Source organism: Mesocricetus auratus, unplaced genomic scaffold (genome assembly GCF_017639785.1).
Source record: "Mesocricetus auratus isolate SY011 unplaced genomic scaffold, BCM_Maur_2.0 Super-Scaffold_6730, whole genome shotgun sequence".
In the NCBI taxonomy this organism is placed as follows: domain Eukaryota; kingdom Metazoa; phylum Chordata; class Mammalia; order Rodentia; family Cricetidae; genus Mesocricetus; species Mesocricetus auratus.
In genome coordinates, this window is record NW_024429184.1 from 23,623,856 (window position 1) to 23,642,751 (window position 18,896).

An 18,896-nucleotide genomic window follows, 5' to 3' on the forward strand; every position below is an offset into this window, starting at 1 on the left:
TATGTTTCATGATTGTTGTGTAGGTTAATGATGACAATCGGTGTGATCATCTAACCACTTCTACACATGTGTACACAAAAAATAGCATTCTGATTTATTGATTCATTAGGAAAAATTTTTTCAGTTTGAAATTGATTAATTGTAGCCAAATGCAACTGTTCTTGTGTAGCTGTATAAAGTTGCTCTATAATTTCAAAAAGAAAATTAACTTTTGTTCTTCATATGTTCTCATTTAGTAAGTACATAGCTTGCTACTCTTTACTAATTTAGATCAGTAGGGAGAGAGATATAAGTTTTATTTGGTTACAAAAAAGTTAGTTTTTTTTATCTTCTGGTGTGAGGAAAAGGGTTATATTGTTAATATGCATTATTTGAAGATTAGGAATTTAAAGGAAGTTGGTAGACATCTTTGGTTCTCAATGTAGTTTGAGGGTGAGAGACAGAGAGAGAGAGAGACAGGCAGATCTCTGTGTGGGATTCTTTTTGTTTGTTTTTGTTTTTGTCAACCTGGTGTATATAACAAATTCAGGACAACCAGGGCTACCTGGTAAGACCCTCTTCCAAACACACTGGGATTGTAATATGAATTGCTTTTTGGTGTTTTTACTAGTTTGCTATTTGTTTTATATTTGACCTAGAAAAAAAAGCTACTATTTATTTCTTTCCTATTTGTTCTGTCACAGTATCATTATTAAAAAAAGCCTATATATATGCATATATATAGTGTATTTTTGTTTGTATGTACTATGTATGTATGTATGCATGTATATTGGTATGAGTGCTCTGTCTGCATGAATGCCAGAGAGAGCTTCAGATCCCACTATAGGTGGTTGTAAGCCACTGTGTGGTTGCTGGGAATTGAACTCAGGACCTTTGGAAGAGCAGGCAGTGCTCTTAGTCACTGAGCTATCTGTCCCGCCCCTCACAGTATCATTCTTTGTCAGGTTTTATACTTCGTGTTCATGGTAAGTGAAGGCTAAGGAGTATGTTTTCCACCCTCCGTCTCTTTCAGCTGCTGCTTACAGCTCAGTTTCCTTTTAAAATAAGTAAGAAGGCGTTACAGGTTCTGACCAACATCTTCTTATACCATGATTTCTCAATTCAAAACTTCATCAAAGGCCTTAAGGTAAGAAAATACTAATGATTTTGAAAGTTCATTTCTGATTCTACATAGCTTACGTTATTTCAGATTGACTAGTGTGTGGTGATTAAGGCATTTTAATAGTAAGATCAAGAAAGATAAAATCTAGTTATTTTTTTCTAGGATCTTCCTTTCCTTTCTTACCTTGCAGCCACCTATAGAAATAAAATTAGGGTATCAGTAATGGAAAAGAGCTGTTTCCAGTGAACAGTCTTAACCATTGAGAGTTGGGCTGGAGGGGAAGTACTTGTTACCTAAGGAATGCAGTCTACTGGGGATTGCCAGAGAAAGAATGCTTGCAGCTGTGTTCTCTGTGTGTTTGTGACCTTTGATACTGACCTTGTCCACAGAATTGTAGCCTTGAAAATATGAAAGGGCATAAATACTGTTGCAATGTTATTATGACATAATTTTTAAAAATATTTTATTTTTGGATAATTTTCCTGCAAGTATGTTTGTGTCCCACATGTGCCATGCCCTGTAGGCCAGAAGAGAGTTTCCAGGTTGTCTGGAACTGAAGTTATAAATGGTCACTGCTTTCTGGTTGCTGGGAACCTGATCTCAGTTATCTTCAAGAACAGCAAGGGTTCTATTTACTGAGCCATCTCTCCAGCCCAACCATAAATACTTGTGCTCTTAAAAAGAGTTAAAATTAAGCAGATAAAGGGCAAAACAAAACAAAACAAAACAAAAACAAAAGAAAAAAACTTCATTTTTCTTTCAGCTTTCTCTACTGGAACATTTTTATTTGCAACCCCTAAGTGTCCTGTGCTGTGATCTCCCAGAAGCCAAGAAAAGAATAAAATGTTTCTCAGTTAATCAATGTGAAAACATCCGGCGCCTTCCATCATTTAGGAGGTAAAAAGATGAATATGTATTTAATGTATTTTATACTAGAGACTAGGATGAAATGAAGGATGCTAGCTAGCTTTAGTTGCTTTTGGAATGAAAATTTATTTCGTAGTGTAGAACCATTCTGCTTTTAAAGATGGAGTTTCTTTGTTGGACTTAAAATTTTAACATAAAAATATTTTTCTAATATCTTACATAATTTGTTAGTTCTCCAGAGTTATCTTTTAAAAACAACATTTCTTATTTCTGGGACATATGGCCTTTATGACTTCATTAATTATGATTGAAGTAATTATGAACTGTTATCTTGAATTTATTTTTGAAAAAGAATGAATAAATAAGGAAATCAGCCTAGGTAGTTATTTTTCCTACCATGCCTTTCAAATATGCAAATTGCTTAATATTCCCTTTTTCTATATGGGATGATAAAAATTTTAGGTACGTGGAAAAGCAAGCTTCAGGAAAGCAAGTTGCACTGTTGACCAATGAGACAGTTTTAAAGGTAGGAGTGTGTGTCTTACTGCCTTGTTCTTCATGCAAAAGAATATTCATTCAAACGTTGATTAATTTTATATGTCTTAATATTTGGAGAATGAGGTACTGAGTCTTAATAGTCAGCTAGGAATGAATACTACACATAACAAAATCAAGTTTTAAAAAAGCCACTAAGAATTTTTTTCTGATGTTCTATTTTGGGAGCACCTTTATCTCAGTAGAGATTTCTTGTATTGATTTTTGTTTGTTTGCTTGTGTGTTTGTTTTTGTAAATAAAAGCATGTAGAAGCCAGGCAGCTTAACTATCTACTGCTAAGTGGTTGGAATTGATTTCATTTTTTCATATAATGATAATATATCAGGAAATAAATAATTTTCTTGCAAATTTATTAGTTGTGAAACAATAAATACTACATGTTTTCTCTCATATGTGGAATCTAGATTAAAAACAAACAAACAAACAGAAACCATGCATGTAGAAGATGATGCATTTGGAGAGGAAGGGACAAGCAGGGAGATGAATATGATAATAAGTATTAAAATGACATTCTAAAGCAAATAAGTTATATTGTTTACATAACATATCAGTTAATGTATGCTAGTGCTGTAGTTTGGGCTTCTATTGTTTTGATGAGACACCATTACTAAAAGAACTTGGGAAAGGAAGGGCTTAATTTGCTTAGCATCCAATCACAGTTTATGATGGGAAAAGGGCAGGCAGGAATGTGGAGGAGTAGCTGATACACAGGTCTGGAGGAGTGCTGCTTACTGGCTTGCTCTGCCTGCCTTTTTATAGAACCCAGAACTACCTGCTCAGGTACGGCACCACCCACAGTGAGCTATGCCCTCCCACGCCAATGACTACTTAAGAAAATGCACTGTTAGGCTTGTCCATTCGTCAGTGTGATAGGGCATTTTCTCAAATGTGGGTCCCTCTTTTAAAATGACTCTACCCTGGGTCAAGTTGACATAAAAATTAGCCAGAACAACTAAAAAGATAAAAATTTTGAGGTAGCCATATAATACAGAATTAGTCAAAGGAAATTTTTTATGTCTGAGATAAGTAATATGGTATGTAATTTAGAAGGCAGCTGTAATTTCAGCTACTCTTTTCTCTCCCCTAGATACAGCTACTGTTACTAGTTTCTTATCTGTCATTCTAGAATTAGAGTCCACATATAACAGCAGTTATATATACTTAGAGAGCTCTTCTTTCTTGAAGATGAAATGGCATTCCTCAGCATGGTATAAATCTTATAAATCATTCTGTGTTGGTACTAAAGAATGCCATAGTATTCTGTTGAATAAATGACCCTCCATTTTACTTAGTAAGTTTCTTGCTGATAAGTGTTTAGAAACCTATAATGTCTCATTTATTTTCACATTACGCATGTTTGTCTGGGAAAAAAAGCTATTAGAAAATCAGCAATAAACTAAAAATGAGCTTAATGAAGCCCTTCTTCTGAGTTTTACTGATATATATATCAGTATATATATATTTTTTCTTTTTCAATTTGAACAAAAGATGTTAGATCCTACAGGGCATATGTTCTGTGGAATCATAAACACTAATTTGTCTGTATGGTAAAATCTTCTTTGGACTTTGGATCTGTTTAATTTTACTTCATGGTGTTTTGTATTTCTAATTCCTTTAAGATCATGCATGCATGCATGCATACATGCATACATACATACATACAGTGTTCTTCCTGCACACTGTAAGAGAGTATCAGATCCCACTATAGATGTCTATGAGTCACCATGGGGTTGCTGCAGATTGAACTCAGGACCTCTGGAAGAACAGCTAGTGCTCTTCACTGCTTAGCCATCTCTCCAGCCCCATGAAGTCTTAACCTAAAAAAAAAATCTTCAAAATATGTTGAGGATGGCTTCTATTAAATATTATTTCTCTTTGTCTTTACAGTGTTTTTTATTTTTAAAATAGGCTGGCCTCAAATTATGTGTGTAATCAAATAACCCTTTTAGTACAGTATAGGAAATTCTTGGAACCCATGTAAGTGCTTTCACTAGAGGAAGAAATGTCAGAACAAGTGAGACTAAGTGTTGTGATCAACTCTCTGCTGAGTTAACTCTTGCTAAGTACATTTCTTGCTGGAACTTTCATAGTGTATTGTCAAAGTCAGGAATATTTGTTACAGTACTCTTTTTTTAATTTTTAATTTAAATCAGAAACATACTTGCTTCACATGTCAATCCTAGCTCCCTCTCCCTCTCCTCCTCCCCTGTCCCCATTCAACCCACCCAACCCCCACCCAATCTCTACTCCACTCTACAGGGAGGTTGAATCTCCAAAGTCTGTCATGTCATCCAGGGCAACGCCTAGCCCCCCCCATGTGTCCAGGCTAAGACAGCTTCCCTCCATAGAATGGGTTCCCAAAGTTCATCTGGATGCCAGGGATAAATGCTGAACTGTTGCTCGAGGCCCCAAAGAATGCCAAGGCCTCCTCACTGACACCCAAGTTCAGGGGGTCTGGATCAGTCCCATGCTGGCCTCTTAGCTATCAGTCTGGGGTCCATGAGCTCCCCCTTGTTCAGGTCAGTTGTATCTGTGGGTTTCTCCCACCCAGTCTTGACCCCTTTGCTCCTCACTCCTTCCTGTCTGCAACTGGTTTCCAGGAGATCAGTTTAGTGTTTAGCTGTGGGTGTCTGCCTCTGCTTCCTTCAACCACTGGATGAAGGTGCTAGGATGGCATATAAGGAAGTTGTTAACCACATTATTTGGAAGGGGCATTTAAGGTAGCCTCTCCAATAATGGTTAGATTGCCAGTTGGTGTCATCCTTGTAGATCTCTGGAAATCTCACTTAGTGCCACAGCTCTCTTCAAACCTATAATGACTCCTTCTATTATGGTATCTCTCACCCTGCTCTCTATTCTTCCTGCATATCCTCCTCTTGGCTCCTCCACCCCCTCTCTTTCTCCCAGGTGTCCCGTCGCCCCCCCCCCCCACGCTGTGCTCCCAGTCCCCTCAGGAGGTTCTGTCCCTTTCCCCTTCTCTGGGGTACCATGCACATCTCTCTTAGGGCTTCCCTGTTTCCAAGACTCGCTGACTGTGGGATTGTAGGCTGGTACTCCCCTGCTTCATGCCTAAAATCCACATATAACTGAGTACATACCATGTCATACCATGTTTGTCTTTTTTGTGACTGGGTTACCTCGCTCAAGATGGTTTCTTCTAGTGCCATCCATTTGCTTGCAAATTTCAAGATTCCATTGTTTTTTTTCCTGCTAAGTAGTACGCTATTGTGTAAATGTACCACATTTTCTCTATCCACTCTTCAGTTGAGGGGCATCTAGATTGCTTCCAGGTTCTGTCTATTACAAGTAATGTTGCTATGAACATAGTGGAGCAGATGTCCTTGTTGCATGAATGAGCATCTTTTGGGTATATGCCTAAGAGTGGAATTGCTGGGTCTTGTGGTAGACTGATTCCCATTTTACAGAGGAATCTCCATACTGATTTCCAAAGTGGGTGTACGAGTTGGCACTCCCACCAGCAGTGGAGGAGAGTTCCCCTCTCTCCATATCCTCTCCAGCAAAACTGTCATTGGTGTTTTTGATTTTAGCCATTCTGACAGGAGTAAGATGGTATCTCAGAGTTGTTTTGATTTGCATTTCCCTGATGGCTAACGATGTTGAGCACTTTCTCAAGTGTCTCTCAGACTCCTCTATTGAGAATTCTCTATTTAGTTCTGTAGCCCATTTTTTAATTGGATCCTTTGGTGTTTAGGAGACTTGCTGCTTGAGTTCTTTGTAAATTTTGGAGATTAGCCCTCTGTCAGATGTAGGGTTAGTGAATTTCTTTTCCCATTCTGTGGGCTGCCTTTTTGTCTTTTTGACTCTGTAATTGCCTTACGAAAACTTCTCAGTTTCAGGAGGTACTATTTGTTAATTGTTGATCTCAGTGTATGTGCTACTGGTGTTATGTTTAGGAAGAGGTCTCCTGTACCAAGTCGTTCAAGAGTACCTCCCACTTTCTCTTCTAAGAGATTCAGTGTGGCTGGATTGATGTTGAGGTCTTTGATCCATTTGGACTTCAGTTTTGTGCATGGTGATAGACATGGATCTATCTGCAGTCTTCTACTTATGCAGCACTATTTGGTGAAGATGCTTTCTTTTTTCCATTGTATAATTTTTGCTTCTTTGTCAAAAATCATGTGTTCGTAGGTATGTGGGTTAATATCAGGGTTTCAATTCGATTCCATTGGTCTACCTGTCTATTTTTGTGCCACTACCAAGATGTTTTCTGGACTATAGCTCTTTAATAGAGCTTGAAGTCAAGGATGGTGATGCCTCCAGAAGTTTCTTTATTGTTTTGGCTATCCTGGGTCTTTTGTTTTTCCATATAAAGTTGATTATTGTTCTTTCAAGGTCTGTGAAGAATTGTGCCGATATTTTGATGGTGATTGCATTGAATCTGTAGATTGCATTTGATAACATTGCCATTTTTACTATGTTGCTCTTACCAATCCAAGAGCATGGGAGATCTTTCCATTTTCTGGTATCTTCTTTGATTTCTTTCTTTAAAGACTCAAAGTTCTTGCTATACAGGTCTTTCACTTGTTTGGGCTATTGTAAAGGGTGATGTTTCTCTGATTTCTTTCTCAGCACCTTTTTTGTCTGTATATAATAGGGCTACTCAGTTTTTTTAGTTAATCTTGTATCCTGCTGCTTTGCTGAAGGTGTTTATCAGCTGTAGGAGTTCCTTGGTAGAGTTTTTGGGTCACTTATGTAAATTATCATATCATCTGCAAATAATGAAAGTTTGACTTCTTCCTTTCCAATTTGTATCCCCATCATCTCCTTTTCTTGTCTTATTGCTCTAGCCAGAACTTCAAGTACAATATTGAAGAGATATGGAGAGAGTAGACAGCCTTGTCTTTTCCTGATTTTAGAGGACTTGCATTGAGTTTCTTTCCATTTAGTTTGATGTGGGCTGTTGGTTTGCTGTATATAGCTTTTATTATGACTAGGTATGTTCCTGTTATCCCTGATATCTCCAGGACCTTTATTATGAAGGGATGTTGGATTTTGTCAACTGCTTTTTCAGCATCAAGTGAGATGATCATGTGGTTTTTCTTTTGCAGTCTTTTTATATGGTGAATTACACTGATAGATTTTCATATGTTGAACCATCCCTGCATCCTTGGGATGGAGCCTACTTGATCATGGTGGATGATTTTTCTGATGTGTTCTTGGATTTGATATGCTAATATTTTATTGAGTATTTTTGCATCATCGTACATAAGGGAGCTTTCTTAGTTGTGTCTTTATGTGACTTGGTTAACAAGGTAATTGTAACCTCATAAGAAGAGTTTGGCTACAAACCTCCTGCTTCTATTGTATAGAACACTTTGAGGAGTATTGGAATTAGCTCTTCCTTAAATTTCTTGTAGAATTCTGCACTGAAGTCATCTGGACCTCGGCTATTTTGGGTTAGGAGACTTTTTGATGACAGCTTCTATTTCATTAGGGGCTATAGGTCTGTTTAGATTGCTTATCTGATTTAATTTTGGCAAGTGATATCTATCCAGAAAATTGCCCATTTCCTTTAAAATTTTTGAATTTTGTGGATACAGGTTTTCAAAATATGACCTGAAAATTGTCTGGATTTCCTCAGTGTCCGTTATTATGTCCCCTTTTCATTCCTGATTTTGTTAATTTGCATGTTCTCTTTCTTTCTTTGGTTAGTTTAGAAAGAGGTTTGTCTATCTTGTTGATTTTTCTCAAATAACCAACTCTTTTTTACATTGATTCTTTGTATTGTTTTCTTTGTTTCGACTTTATTGATTTTAGCCCTCAATTTGATTATTTCCTGCCGTCCTCTCCTCCTGGGTAAGTTTGCTTCTTATTGTTCTAGAGCTTTCAGTTGTGCTGCTAATTTTCTAGTGTGACTATTCTCCAGTTTCTTTATATGATCACTTAGTGCTATGAACGTCAGTACTGCTTTCAAAGTTTGGGTTTGTTGTGTCATTTTCATTGAATTTTAGGAAGTCTTTAATTTCTTTCTTTAATTCTTCCTTGATCCAGGAATGGTGCAATTGCACGTTGTTCAATTTCCATGAGTTTTTAGGGTTTATGCAATTTGTGTTGTTGTTGAATTCTAACTTTAATGCATGGTGGTCTGATGAGATACAGGGGGTTATTACATTTTTTTTTTTGTACCTGTTGAGGTATGATATGTTGCCAAGTATATGGTCCATTTTAGAGAAGGTCCCATGTGGTGCTGAGAAGAAGGTATATTCTTTTGTGTTTGGATGGAATGTTCTATAGATGTCTGTTAAACCCAATTGGGTCATAACTTCTCTTAGTTCCTTTGTTTCTTTGTTAAGTTTCTGTCTTTCGGTCCTGTCTAGTGGTGAGAGTGGGGTGTTGAAGCTCCCACTAAAACTATGTGAGGTCTTAAGTGTGATTTGAGTTTTAGAAATGTTTCTTTTACAAACGTGGATGCCTTTGTATTTGGGGCATAGATGTTCAGAATTGAAACTTCATCCTGATGGATTTTTCCTGTGATGAATATGAGATGACCTTCTTTATCTCTTTTGATTGATTTTAGTTTGAAGTCTAATTTGTTTGATACTAGGGTACCTACATTAGCTTGTTTCTTGGATACATTTGATTGGAAAATCTTATCCCAACCCTTTATGCTGAGGTAATATCTGTCTTTGAAGTTGAGGTGTGTTTCTTGTATGCAGCATAAGGGTGGATTCTGTCTTCGTATCCATTTTGTTAGCCTGTATCTTTTTATAGGCAAATTAAGACCATTAATATTTAGGGAGATTAAGGACCATTGAGTGTTAATTCTTGTTTGTTTTTGATTTGCTATTGGTGGTGTTATTGTTTGTGGGATTACACTGCTTTTTCTTTTGGCCTTTGGTGAAGTTGCATTATCTATTGCCTATGTTTTTGTGAGTGTGGTTACCTTCCTTAGGTTGAAGCTTTCCTTTCAGTACTTTCTGTAGGGCTGGATTTGTGGACATGTATTGTTTAAATCTGGTTTTGCCATAGAATATCTTGTTTTCTCCATTTATAGTGATTGAAAGCTTTGCTGACAATAGTAGTCTGGGCTGGCATCTGTGGTCTCTTATTGTTTGTTGAATATCTATCCAGGACCTTCTGGCTTTCAGAGTTTCCATGGAGAAATCAGGTGTAATTCTGATAGGTTTGCCTTTGTTTGTTACTTGACCTTTTTCCTTAGCTGCTCTTAATATTCTTTCTTTATTCTGTATGTTTGAGGTCTTGAATATTATGTGGCGAGGGGATATTTTTTTTTTTTTGTGGTCCACTCTATTTGATGTCCTGTAAGCTTCTTGTACCTTCATTGGCATGTCTTTCTTTAGGTTGGGAAAGTTTTCTTCTGTGATTTTGTTGAATATGTTTTCTGCCCCTTTGAGGTGGTTTTCTTCACCTTCTTCTATACCTATTATTCTTATGTTTGGTCTTTTTATGATGTCCCATATTTCATGGATATTTTGTGTTAGGCATTTCTTGGACTTAAGATTTTCTTTGGTCGATGAATCTATTTCTCCTAGTGAATCTTCAGCACCTGAGATTCTCTCTTCTAACTCCTGTATTCTGTTGGTTATGCTTGCATCTGTAGTTTCTGATCATTTACTCCCCTTTTCTAATTCCAGCATTCCTTCAGACTGTGTTTTTTTTTTTTTTTTGTCTCTATTTCAGCTATCAAACCGTGCACTGTTTGAATTATTTCTTGTATCTTTTGGTTTGCCTTTTCTTCCATTTCTTTAAAGGATTTTCTCATTTCTTCTTTTAGGGTCTGTATCATCTTCATAAAGTTGTTTTTAAAGTCATTCTATTCTGCTTGATCTGTGTTGTGATGTTCATATCTTGCTGGAATACAGTCCCTAGACTCTGCTGGTGTCAAATTGGTTTTTCTGTGGTTGAATTTGTTCTTGTATCCTATCTCTTCTTTCTTTGGGTACAGGTGGGGTCTCTTCCTTTCCTGGTGGGTAGAGGTCCTAGGTTCTCTTCCGGTGGGTACATGCAGTTCCAATATCCTGATGGGTCTCACAGTGGGTACAGACGGGTCTGAGGCGCTCCCTCTCCCGGTCGGTGGCAGCTCTGCCCTCTGCCCTCTGCCGTGAGTGGAATGGGTGCAGGCTCCTGGTCACTCGGCCCTCAGGAGGCCAGTCAAACTTGCTGCAGTTCCAAGTCCAGGAGATCCCAGAGAGGGCGAGCAGAAGGAAGTTGGGACCAAGATGCGGGCTTGGAGCTCACCTCTGGCCTTTGCCCTCAGCCCTGAGTGGGGGCAGGAGAAGGATGACTCTCTCAGCTTGCTCCTGGTTGCTAGTCCCCTGGGGATGATTGGAGCTTGCTGCAGTAGCCAGTCTAGGAGATCCTGGAGAGGGCGAGCAGAAGGAAGTCAGGACCAACATGGGGGCCTGGAACTCACCTCTGGCCTCTGCCCTTTGCCCTCTGCCCTGAGGGAGTAGCTCGTTACAATACTCTTGAGTCACTGACATGACAGCAGAAGAGCCTGTCTAATCTAGTACAGAAATAGCATGATACTTATCTGTTTCCAGGACTCTTTGCACATTTCCTACGCATTTATGTTGGTTTTATTTTTCTCTCCCTGCCTTCTATTTGTTGTTTTGTTTGCTGTGTTCATTTTAGCGATGCATATTTTTTCTTTTAAGGACTCATTTTCCCAAGACTTCATACACTTAGAAATATGAAGAGTACTTATAGGCTACTTACTAAAGAAGAAGTTGTAGACTGCTTATTAAAGTCATACAAAAGATGTCTATAAAATAATTCTTAATTTAGAGTAAAAATGGCTGTGAATATTTTAATCTTTTTCTAAAAACAGTTTTTCAGCCTTATATGACAGTAGGCAAAATTCTGCTGTTGTAATTTTGCATTCCATCTTGAACTCCAGCTACTCCTTAGCCACACTTCCTTAAGAAAATGACTTGCTAATTTAAGCTTCAGTTTCCTTATCCATGAAATGGAATAATAATTCAAGCCGTCCTTAGCCACATAGGGAATTTAAGACCAGCCTGGGTTACATGAGGCCCCGTCTCAAAAATAATCACTCAGTCAGTATTCACAATTAGTAAATGATGGATCTGCCAATAAAAAATGGAATATTAATGCTCTCAATATCCTAGTCAAACAACAATAGCTAGATAAAGGTATTATCTGGGCCACTGAGGTGGCTCAGTGGTAAAAGGCACATGTGACATAGATTGACAACCTAGATTCGATCATGGAAGCCACATGGTGGAAAGAATTGGCTGCTGTAATTGTTCTCTGGGCCTCCAACCACATGCAGACACACACACACACACACACACACACACACACACACCCAGACACACACACACACTCACCATAAATATACAAATCTAACAGTGTCTTATTATTGTGGCCAATTAGTATTGCCCATATATACATGTATTTACAGCTGGGCAACATGGTGGGGCCTTGATCCTGAGGAAAACTGATTCTCTCTCCCTCAGCCCTTGAACTGTCTGGAAGCCTTATGTAGTTTTCCCATCCATTTTGTCATATTGACTTGTATGGCCTCAGGCAGCTCATGTGCAGACAATCATATTTTTGAAAGTTCATGCATGCAACCTTATCCATGGCGATTTAATGGTTGTGTTACAGATTATCTGTTTGAGGGTGGACCATCTATAGTCTGTGTTTCAGTCGGGTAGAGCTCTGTAGTAATCTCCACCTAGGGCAGAAAGAAACTTCTTTGATGAGGGCTAAGAGCTTCACTTATATGTAAATATATGGATTAGTATTTCGAGGAAATTGGAAACTGCAAATGGAAGTGGTAGGTTCTCTTCTAGGATCTATGAACCAATTACACCACTCTACTTATACCAGAGCTCTGACAGATCCTTGACTAGGTTAACAGTACCAGGCATGAGTTCCCTTCAATTGAGTGGGCTTAAGTTCAGTTAGCTTGTTACCCACAAGATATAAGTGCCAATATTGCAGCATTGGGGATTTCTCTCTAGGCCAATGGTTTGCAGGCTCTCCAGCTAGGTAGAACTTTTAATAACTTTTCTCTCTTGGCAAATTGCAACACTAAGAGCTAAACCTCAGAGAGGTCAGTTACAGCTCAGTACCAGCTTGATTTCTGTTCATCCTGTGATTGAAATATATGTTATCTTCAGTAATAGTCTTCACTTTGACTTTTTTTTTTTTTCCGCAAGACAGGGTTTGTTTGTATAACATCCCTGACTGCTAGATCTAGCTCTGCAAACCAGGCTGGCCTTGAACTTACAGAGATCCTCCTGCCTCTGCCTCCCAAGTGCTGAGATCAAAAGTGTGCACCACCACCACCTACTTCAGCTTCTTAATGTGGTGTTACCTGCAGAAGCAGCCATCCTACAGCTGAATTGTGGGGAGTTGTTGAATGAATATGCGTGGCCTTTTTTCTTCTGGACCTTTCCTTTGACCTTGATGCAAGATTTCAAAGAAGCAGGCTTATTTATTACACTTCTCTTTCCCTTAGTCTTCTAGAATAAGGACCTATTAAGGTTAGATTATAAGCTGTGAATGGTCTGTTCTGTGTTTGCTTATGGACCATGAGAATGTTACAGATGAAAATCACAAAGGAGGCCTTCAATTGAATTGGTGGCCAGAACTACAACTGTTTGCTCTTTCAGTGAGGAAAATTATGTCACTCCCTTGTAGTACACACCAGTTGATTAATAGTGGCAGACAGAGGATAAAAATGCTCAATTACAAGTGTGTAATTTGTGGGGTAGATGGCAGGATAGATACTAAATTGCAGTGTCAGTTCTGATGTGTGTAAAATAAATCCAGATTTGATGCTAAAAAATTGCCTGGACTGTGTCCTGAATTTGATGTATATGTCAAGTTGTCATGATTTAAGAAAAGTAATTTGTAGTTCTAAATACTCATCTGTTTCCTAGAAATTATGTATCTATAAATTGATGTTTAAACTTTATTTTACTGCCTTGCGTATTATTAATGTATCTTGTGATTTTTTTTTAGGAGGAAACTCAATTATTACTGGAAAACTTGCATGTTTACCATATGAATTACTTCCTTGTTTTGAGATGTCTTCATAGTTTTACATCTTGTCTTCCCAAGTATCCACTGGGTCGACAGGTACTTAAGATTTTCTCATTTGGAATCAACAATGTAGGGAAATTAGTACTTTCTTGTTTTGATTTTTCTATCACTAGGGCATTGGAATTTGCAATGGAGCCAATTCTTACAATAAGAACACAGTTTATTCCAGCTGGTCACATTACTAATAATAGAAATTGAGGGTTTTTTTGTTTTATTTTGTTTTTTATCATAGCTAGAAATAGCCATGTGGATGCCAATAGTTTGTTTTCTCTATATTTGTGCTGTAATATATTCCAACTTTCATGACATGTAAAGTGACTTTTGTCAATCACTCCCAACACAGTTTCAATTAAGTTTCATATTTCTGTAGTCTGATCCATGTAATATATGCCAAGAAGTCTCTTGTAATTTAGTGAAATTTTTTATTAATAACATCAATTACTTTGTAACCTATCTGTATTTTGCCTAACTAGTAGGCTATAAGCTTGGTGACTTTTATTTCTCATAAATCATATCTCTCATTTATAGATCAGGGAGCTGTATTGCACATGTTTAGAAAAGAATATATGGGATTCCGAGGAATATGCATCAGCCTTGCAGCTGCTGAGGTAATTTTTTTGGTTTTGTTCCTTTTTTGTCTGCTTTAAGCCTGCCAGTAAGTAGTACCTTCCTCCAGAATTCTGTCTGCCCAAAAGTTTCCTACATGGCCTTTTGTATCTAAGTATATTTGAATATCTTTTGCATTTATATGTGCGGTTTTTGGTGGTAATAATGTAACTAGTGTAGCAACCTTCCATTCTTTCTTACTTCCTTGTATGTGTGATCTCAAGTCTGTGCTTCCAGAGCAGCTTCTGAGCCCAAACAGCATTTAACACTTGACTAGCATAATATGCCTTACAATGCTCTCATTAGACAATGTTTAAATATATTGTTTTGGAGCCAAATGTAATCAAAATTAGTTAACAGTAAAGATTTCATTTTTTAGGGCCCTGCTTTTTTTTTTTCTTTTTAATTTGGCTAATTAGTGCATAACCAGCTGTGAGATCTTTTGTTTACCTTTTTTTGAACATATTTAATTTTGCATATTTTCTTCTCAGAGATCTGGGACCCAGTTTTTTCTGATATATGATAACAGCTTATCTTAGCTGCTTTGGAACCAAATAGAGACAATGGAAGGACTTTAGGGTTCATACTAAGTTTGGAAAGTGGGGACACATAGCTCATTACTTTAAATAAACTAACTGCCCTGATAGAAGAATACCATGGTGGTCTTGGGTCAAGGGTTGGCATCCCTTAGTTAGCATTATGAAAGGTTGGCATCATTTAGTTAGCAGTATGAAGTCTTAGGGATTAGAATCTGGAAGACAAGGACAAAAGACACAGTCACATCAGTGTAGAGTATGATGCCTCAGGAAGAATTTGTTGAATTTTGAAAGAGTCACTTCTGAATTCTGAATAGCAATATAAGGAGATTGGGGAGTGTTCAAGAAAGGCTATGCTTGGTTGGCGTAGGTACCTATCTGAAGTTCACCCATAGGGCATCCTTTGAAGAGAAAGGGTAAGTATTCAGTTGCTTTACTCTTTCAGTAGGTCTCTCTTGGTTCTCATTTTGAGTATTTCCTGGAAAATAGGGTCTAGTCTTGGACAAGTGAAGTCAGTAACATTCTTAAATTTGACAAACATGAAAAAACTGGCAAAATTTTAAATATTTTTGGCTATACTTTCCTGTTGTATTTTAAGACCATATAGGCTTCCACATATGCATCATCTATCTATCTATCTATCTATCTATCTATCTATCTATCTATCTATCTATCTATCTATCTGTTTTAAGGGTTTCCTCTGTATAGCTTTGGAGTCTCTCCTGGATCTCTCTGTAGACCAGGCTGGCATGCAACTCAGAGATCCGCCTGCCTTTGCTTCCCAAGTGCTAGCATGAAAGGTGTGCTACCACCACCCAGCTATTGTTTTTTATTTTTAAAGTTATTACTCTCCTTTAGTTTTCCCTGTAGGGGTGGATCATGGTCATGTAGCACCATACTGACCATGTAGCTCCCTCTGGAACCATATGGGAGGGACATGCCTACTTGTCCTGACTATCCTCCCTATGGGAGATACACTGGCAGAGATTTGGAAATGACAGACGACTTACCAAAGGAGTCCCATCACCCTTGAAGTACTAGCTGACCTCTAAGAACAACGACTACAATACTGGTTGTTCCCTTTTACTCTCTTAGCCATGTTGGTATAGACCTCCAAGGTTTGGCTGTGAACAAGAAGGAAGGTCTTTCCATTCTTGTAATTTTCACTTTCCAAACAATTTTAAGAAAATCTTGTTTTTCTTATGTTTTAGTTTCCCCAAGTGATTAAAACCTAACAAAGTTAGGGAATGGAGAGGTGGCTTATTGCTTACTGCTCTTCAAGAGAACCTGGATTCAGATCCCATTGTTCCTGGAAGCCCACTGGTGAGCTGGTCTAGCCCAAACCTTGGGTTTCTGGTTCAGTGAGAGACCTTGTTTCCAAAAATAATATGGGGGGCTGGTGAGTTGGCCCCACAAAGCATCATAGCCTGAGCCAGTCACTAGTGCCACATAGTGGGAGGTGTAGACTAACATCAGTCACTAGTGTCACATAGTAGGAACAGTGGACTGACGCCAGTCACTAGTGCCACATAGTGGGAGGAGTGGACTAACACTCATTACTTGTTGTGTGGCCTCCACACATGTGTTGTAACATGCACATGTGCACAAACACAAATAGAGAAATGTAAATTTTGAAAAAAAGTAGAAAGCAATAGGAGAGGACACCTGATGTCACCCTGCATGTACACATGTGAGTGTGCATACCCATGCACTTGTGTTCACTGTCTTAGTCACTGTTCTGTTGCTCTGAAGAGACACCATGACTATGACAACTCTTATGAAAGAATTTAATTGGGGGCATTATCGTCGTGGCAGAGAGCATGGCAGCGTGCAGACAGGTGCTCTAGCAATAGCTGAAAGTGACATTCTAGACAGAGACATTGCCTGGGCCTGGGAAGGGGTTTGGAAACCTCAGAACCCATCCCAGTGACACACTTTCTCCAACAAGGCCACGCCTCCTAATTGTTACAGTCCTTTCCAAAAGTCACTCCCTGGTGACTAAGCATTCAAACACATGAGCATTTGGGGGCCATGGTCATTGAGGCTACCGCATGCATGTACCACACATATATACAAATAATGACCATCTGAATTCTGAGAAAGGGAACTCAAATAAACTTAAAATGCTTATGCCTCTGCCAATGTGCACGCCATACCTAGTAACATGAACATGTTTTAACGAAGTCTGCTAACTAGATTTAGTTTTAGTTCCCATTCCCTCCAGGCCCCAAAGAAAAGAACAGGTGGGCACAGTAGGAAGTTAATACCTTTTAAGTTAATACTTTTTTTGTTACTGTGATAAAACACCATGACCAAGGCAGCTTATGGGTTGATTTGGGCTTGTGGTTCCGAGGTTTGGTTTGTGGTGGCAGCAGGCCAGCAGGTAGTAGGCTTTTTGAACCACATTCCAGAGAGAGCACTCAGAAAGGCAGTTGGCTTTGAAACCCCAGTCAGCTTCTAGTGCTGCATTTTCTCCAACAAGGTTGAACCTCCTGGACTTCCTTAAACAGCCCCACCAAATAGTAACCGAGTATTCAAACAAAGACACTTCTGGGGGATAGTCTGATTCAAACCACCACAAAGTTCAAAAACAGTAATATAATTATTAGTTTTATATGGGTACCATGGAACTATGAAACTGACATTTCTTGCTGTCTAGAAAAATAAATCCTCAAGGAAATTTTATTTTATTTTGTTGTTGTTTGTTTATTTTTGAGACAGGCTCTCACTTTGTAGCCCTGGCTTGTCTAGAACTTGCTAGATAGACCAGGCTAGCCATGAACCACTATGATCAGCCAGCCTGTCTCCCAAGTGCTAGATTAAAGGTGTGTGACACTATGCCCAAGAATACTTTTTTTTTTCATTTTTTCAGTAAACTGTTTCTGTGTATTTATGAACTTTAAAATAGAATATTTCTGGGGCTTCGCTTTCTGTCCCAGTAATCATATCATAAATAATCAGCTGATTTTCTCTCCCATCATGTGTGCACATGTGAAAGCTGATAGATGTATGCATATAGTTCTGCTTTTACATGGAGTCCAGGCATGGCGCTGAAGTAAGCTTGCATTGTCAGGTGGCAAGCACCTTTGCCTTCCCAGCCATCGCTCCAGCTCCCTGGCTAATTGATTCTTTGTGTTATAATCTTATGACTAGTACCTGTCTTCCTTCTCTTGTTAGGTATTCCAAAATTCATTTATCTGGGAGGAACTTACTCACTTTTTTTAAGTATCCTGGGTCTGCTAAACTTGGAATCCAGTCAGGGATCATAAATATCAATCTAGTAGTGTATAGTATCTAGATTTCAAAGTAATGGTGACAATTGTAACCACCATTAACTGGAGGCTTTCTGTGTGCCAGATACTGTCTTAGGCACCTTGAGTACATTTTAAGGTCTAGTACAGTATACCTTTCTGGTATGTCAATTAGCCATGCTTTCCCTGAGGAATCTGAAGCAGAGCTCAGGATTAAGTGACATGGGTGAGGTCACTTTACTGTTAATAGGGCCATAATTCAGATCTGATTTAAGAGCTGTCAGTGCTTTGAACTTCTATTTGCCAGGTTCTGAAGTGCAAGTTTTGGGCTATAAATAAAGCAAAAACCGTAAGTACCAAGTATAGTTTCTATCCTTTTATTAAGTTGGGGTCAAAAGCACTGCGGATCAGACACAGTAGTTACAGCAAAGACGGGTGCAGGTGTGGCTGCCGTAACAGGAAAGTGATGTGGCAGCCTGCAGCCTTGGAGTACATGGCTTTCCTCCTGTTGACACAGTGGGTATGTGCAAAACATCAGAGACTTTTGAGTTAGTGCTTTGCTGTTTGTTGTTTGAGGAGAGTCTGAAAACCATTTTTTCCTAGTTTACAGAACAACGACTTTGATGTAAATCTTCAAATCTAGCACATTTTTACTGGGCATTCCAGACAGAGTACAGTAAAAAGAAGTGTATCGTGTTGAGGTGTGTCTTCTGTGTTCAGAGCTTATAAACAGTTTCAGAGGGAGCCAGGAGTAAGAGCTTCTGTGGACTCCACCACCTCACCCTGACAGACCATCTCAGCACATGGCACATACAGAGGAATGTCCCAAGTGCTTCCGGGTGAAGTCCTGCAGAACAGACTTCCACACTTATGAAGCTGGTTGACAGCTCATGGATTCTAATCTGGGTGGAAGTCTG

At 38.6% G+C, this 18,896-nt stretch overlaps 1 protein-coding gene across 2 annotated transcripts in view; it reads left to right on the forward strand.

Annotated features, from left to right (window-relative positions):
* The window catches only part of Orc3 (origin recognition complex subunit 3), a 52,849-nt gene that overhangs the window by 19,800 nt on the left and 14,153 nt on the right, over positions 1-18,896 (forward strand). For both annotated transcript variants that reach the window (XM_040740358.1, XM_040740361.1), the window contains exons 9-13: positions 1,013-1,126; positions 1,866-1,999; positions 2,432-2,495; positions 13,506-13,622; positions 14,115-14,194. In XM_040740358.1, coding sequence (XP_040596292.1) covers positions 1,013-1,126; positions 1,866-1,999; positions 2,432-2,495; positions 13,506-13,622; positions 14,115-14,194 — 509 coding nt within the window. The remainder of the gene's footprint in view (positions 1-1,012; positions 1,127-1,865; positions 2,000-2,431; positions 2,496-13,505; positions 13,623-14,114; positions 14,195-18,896) is intronic.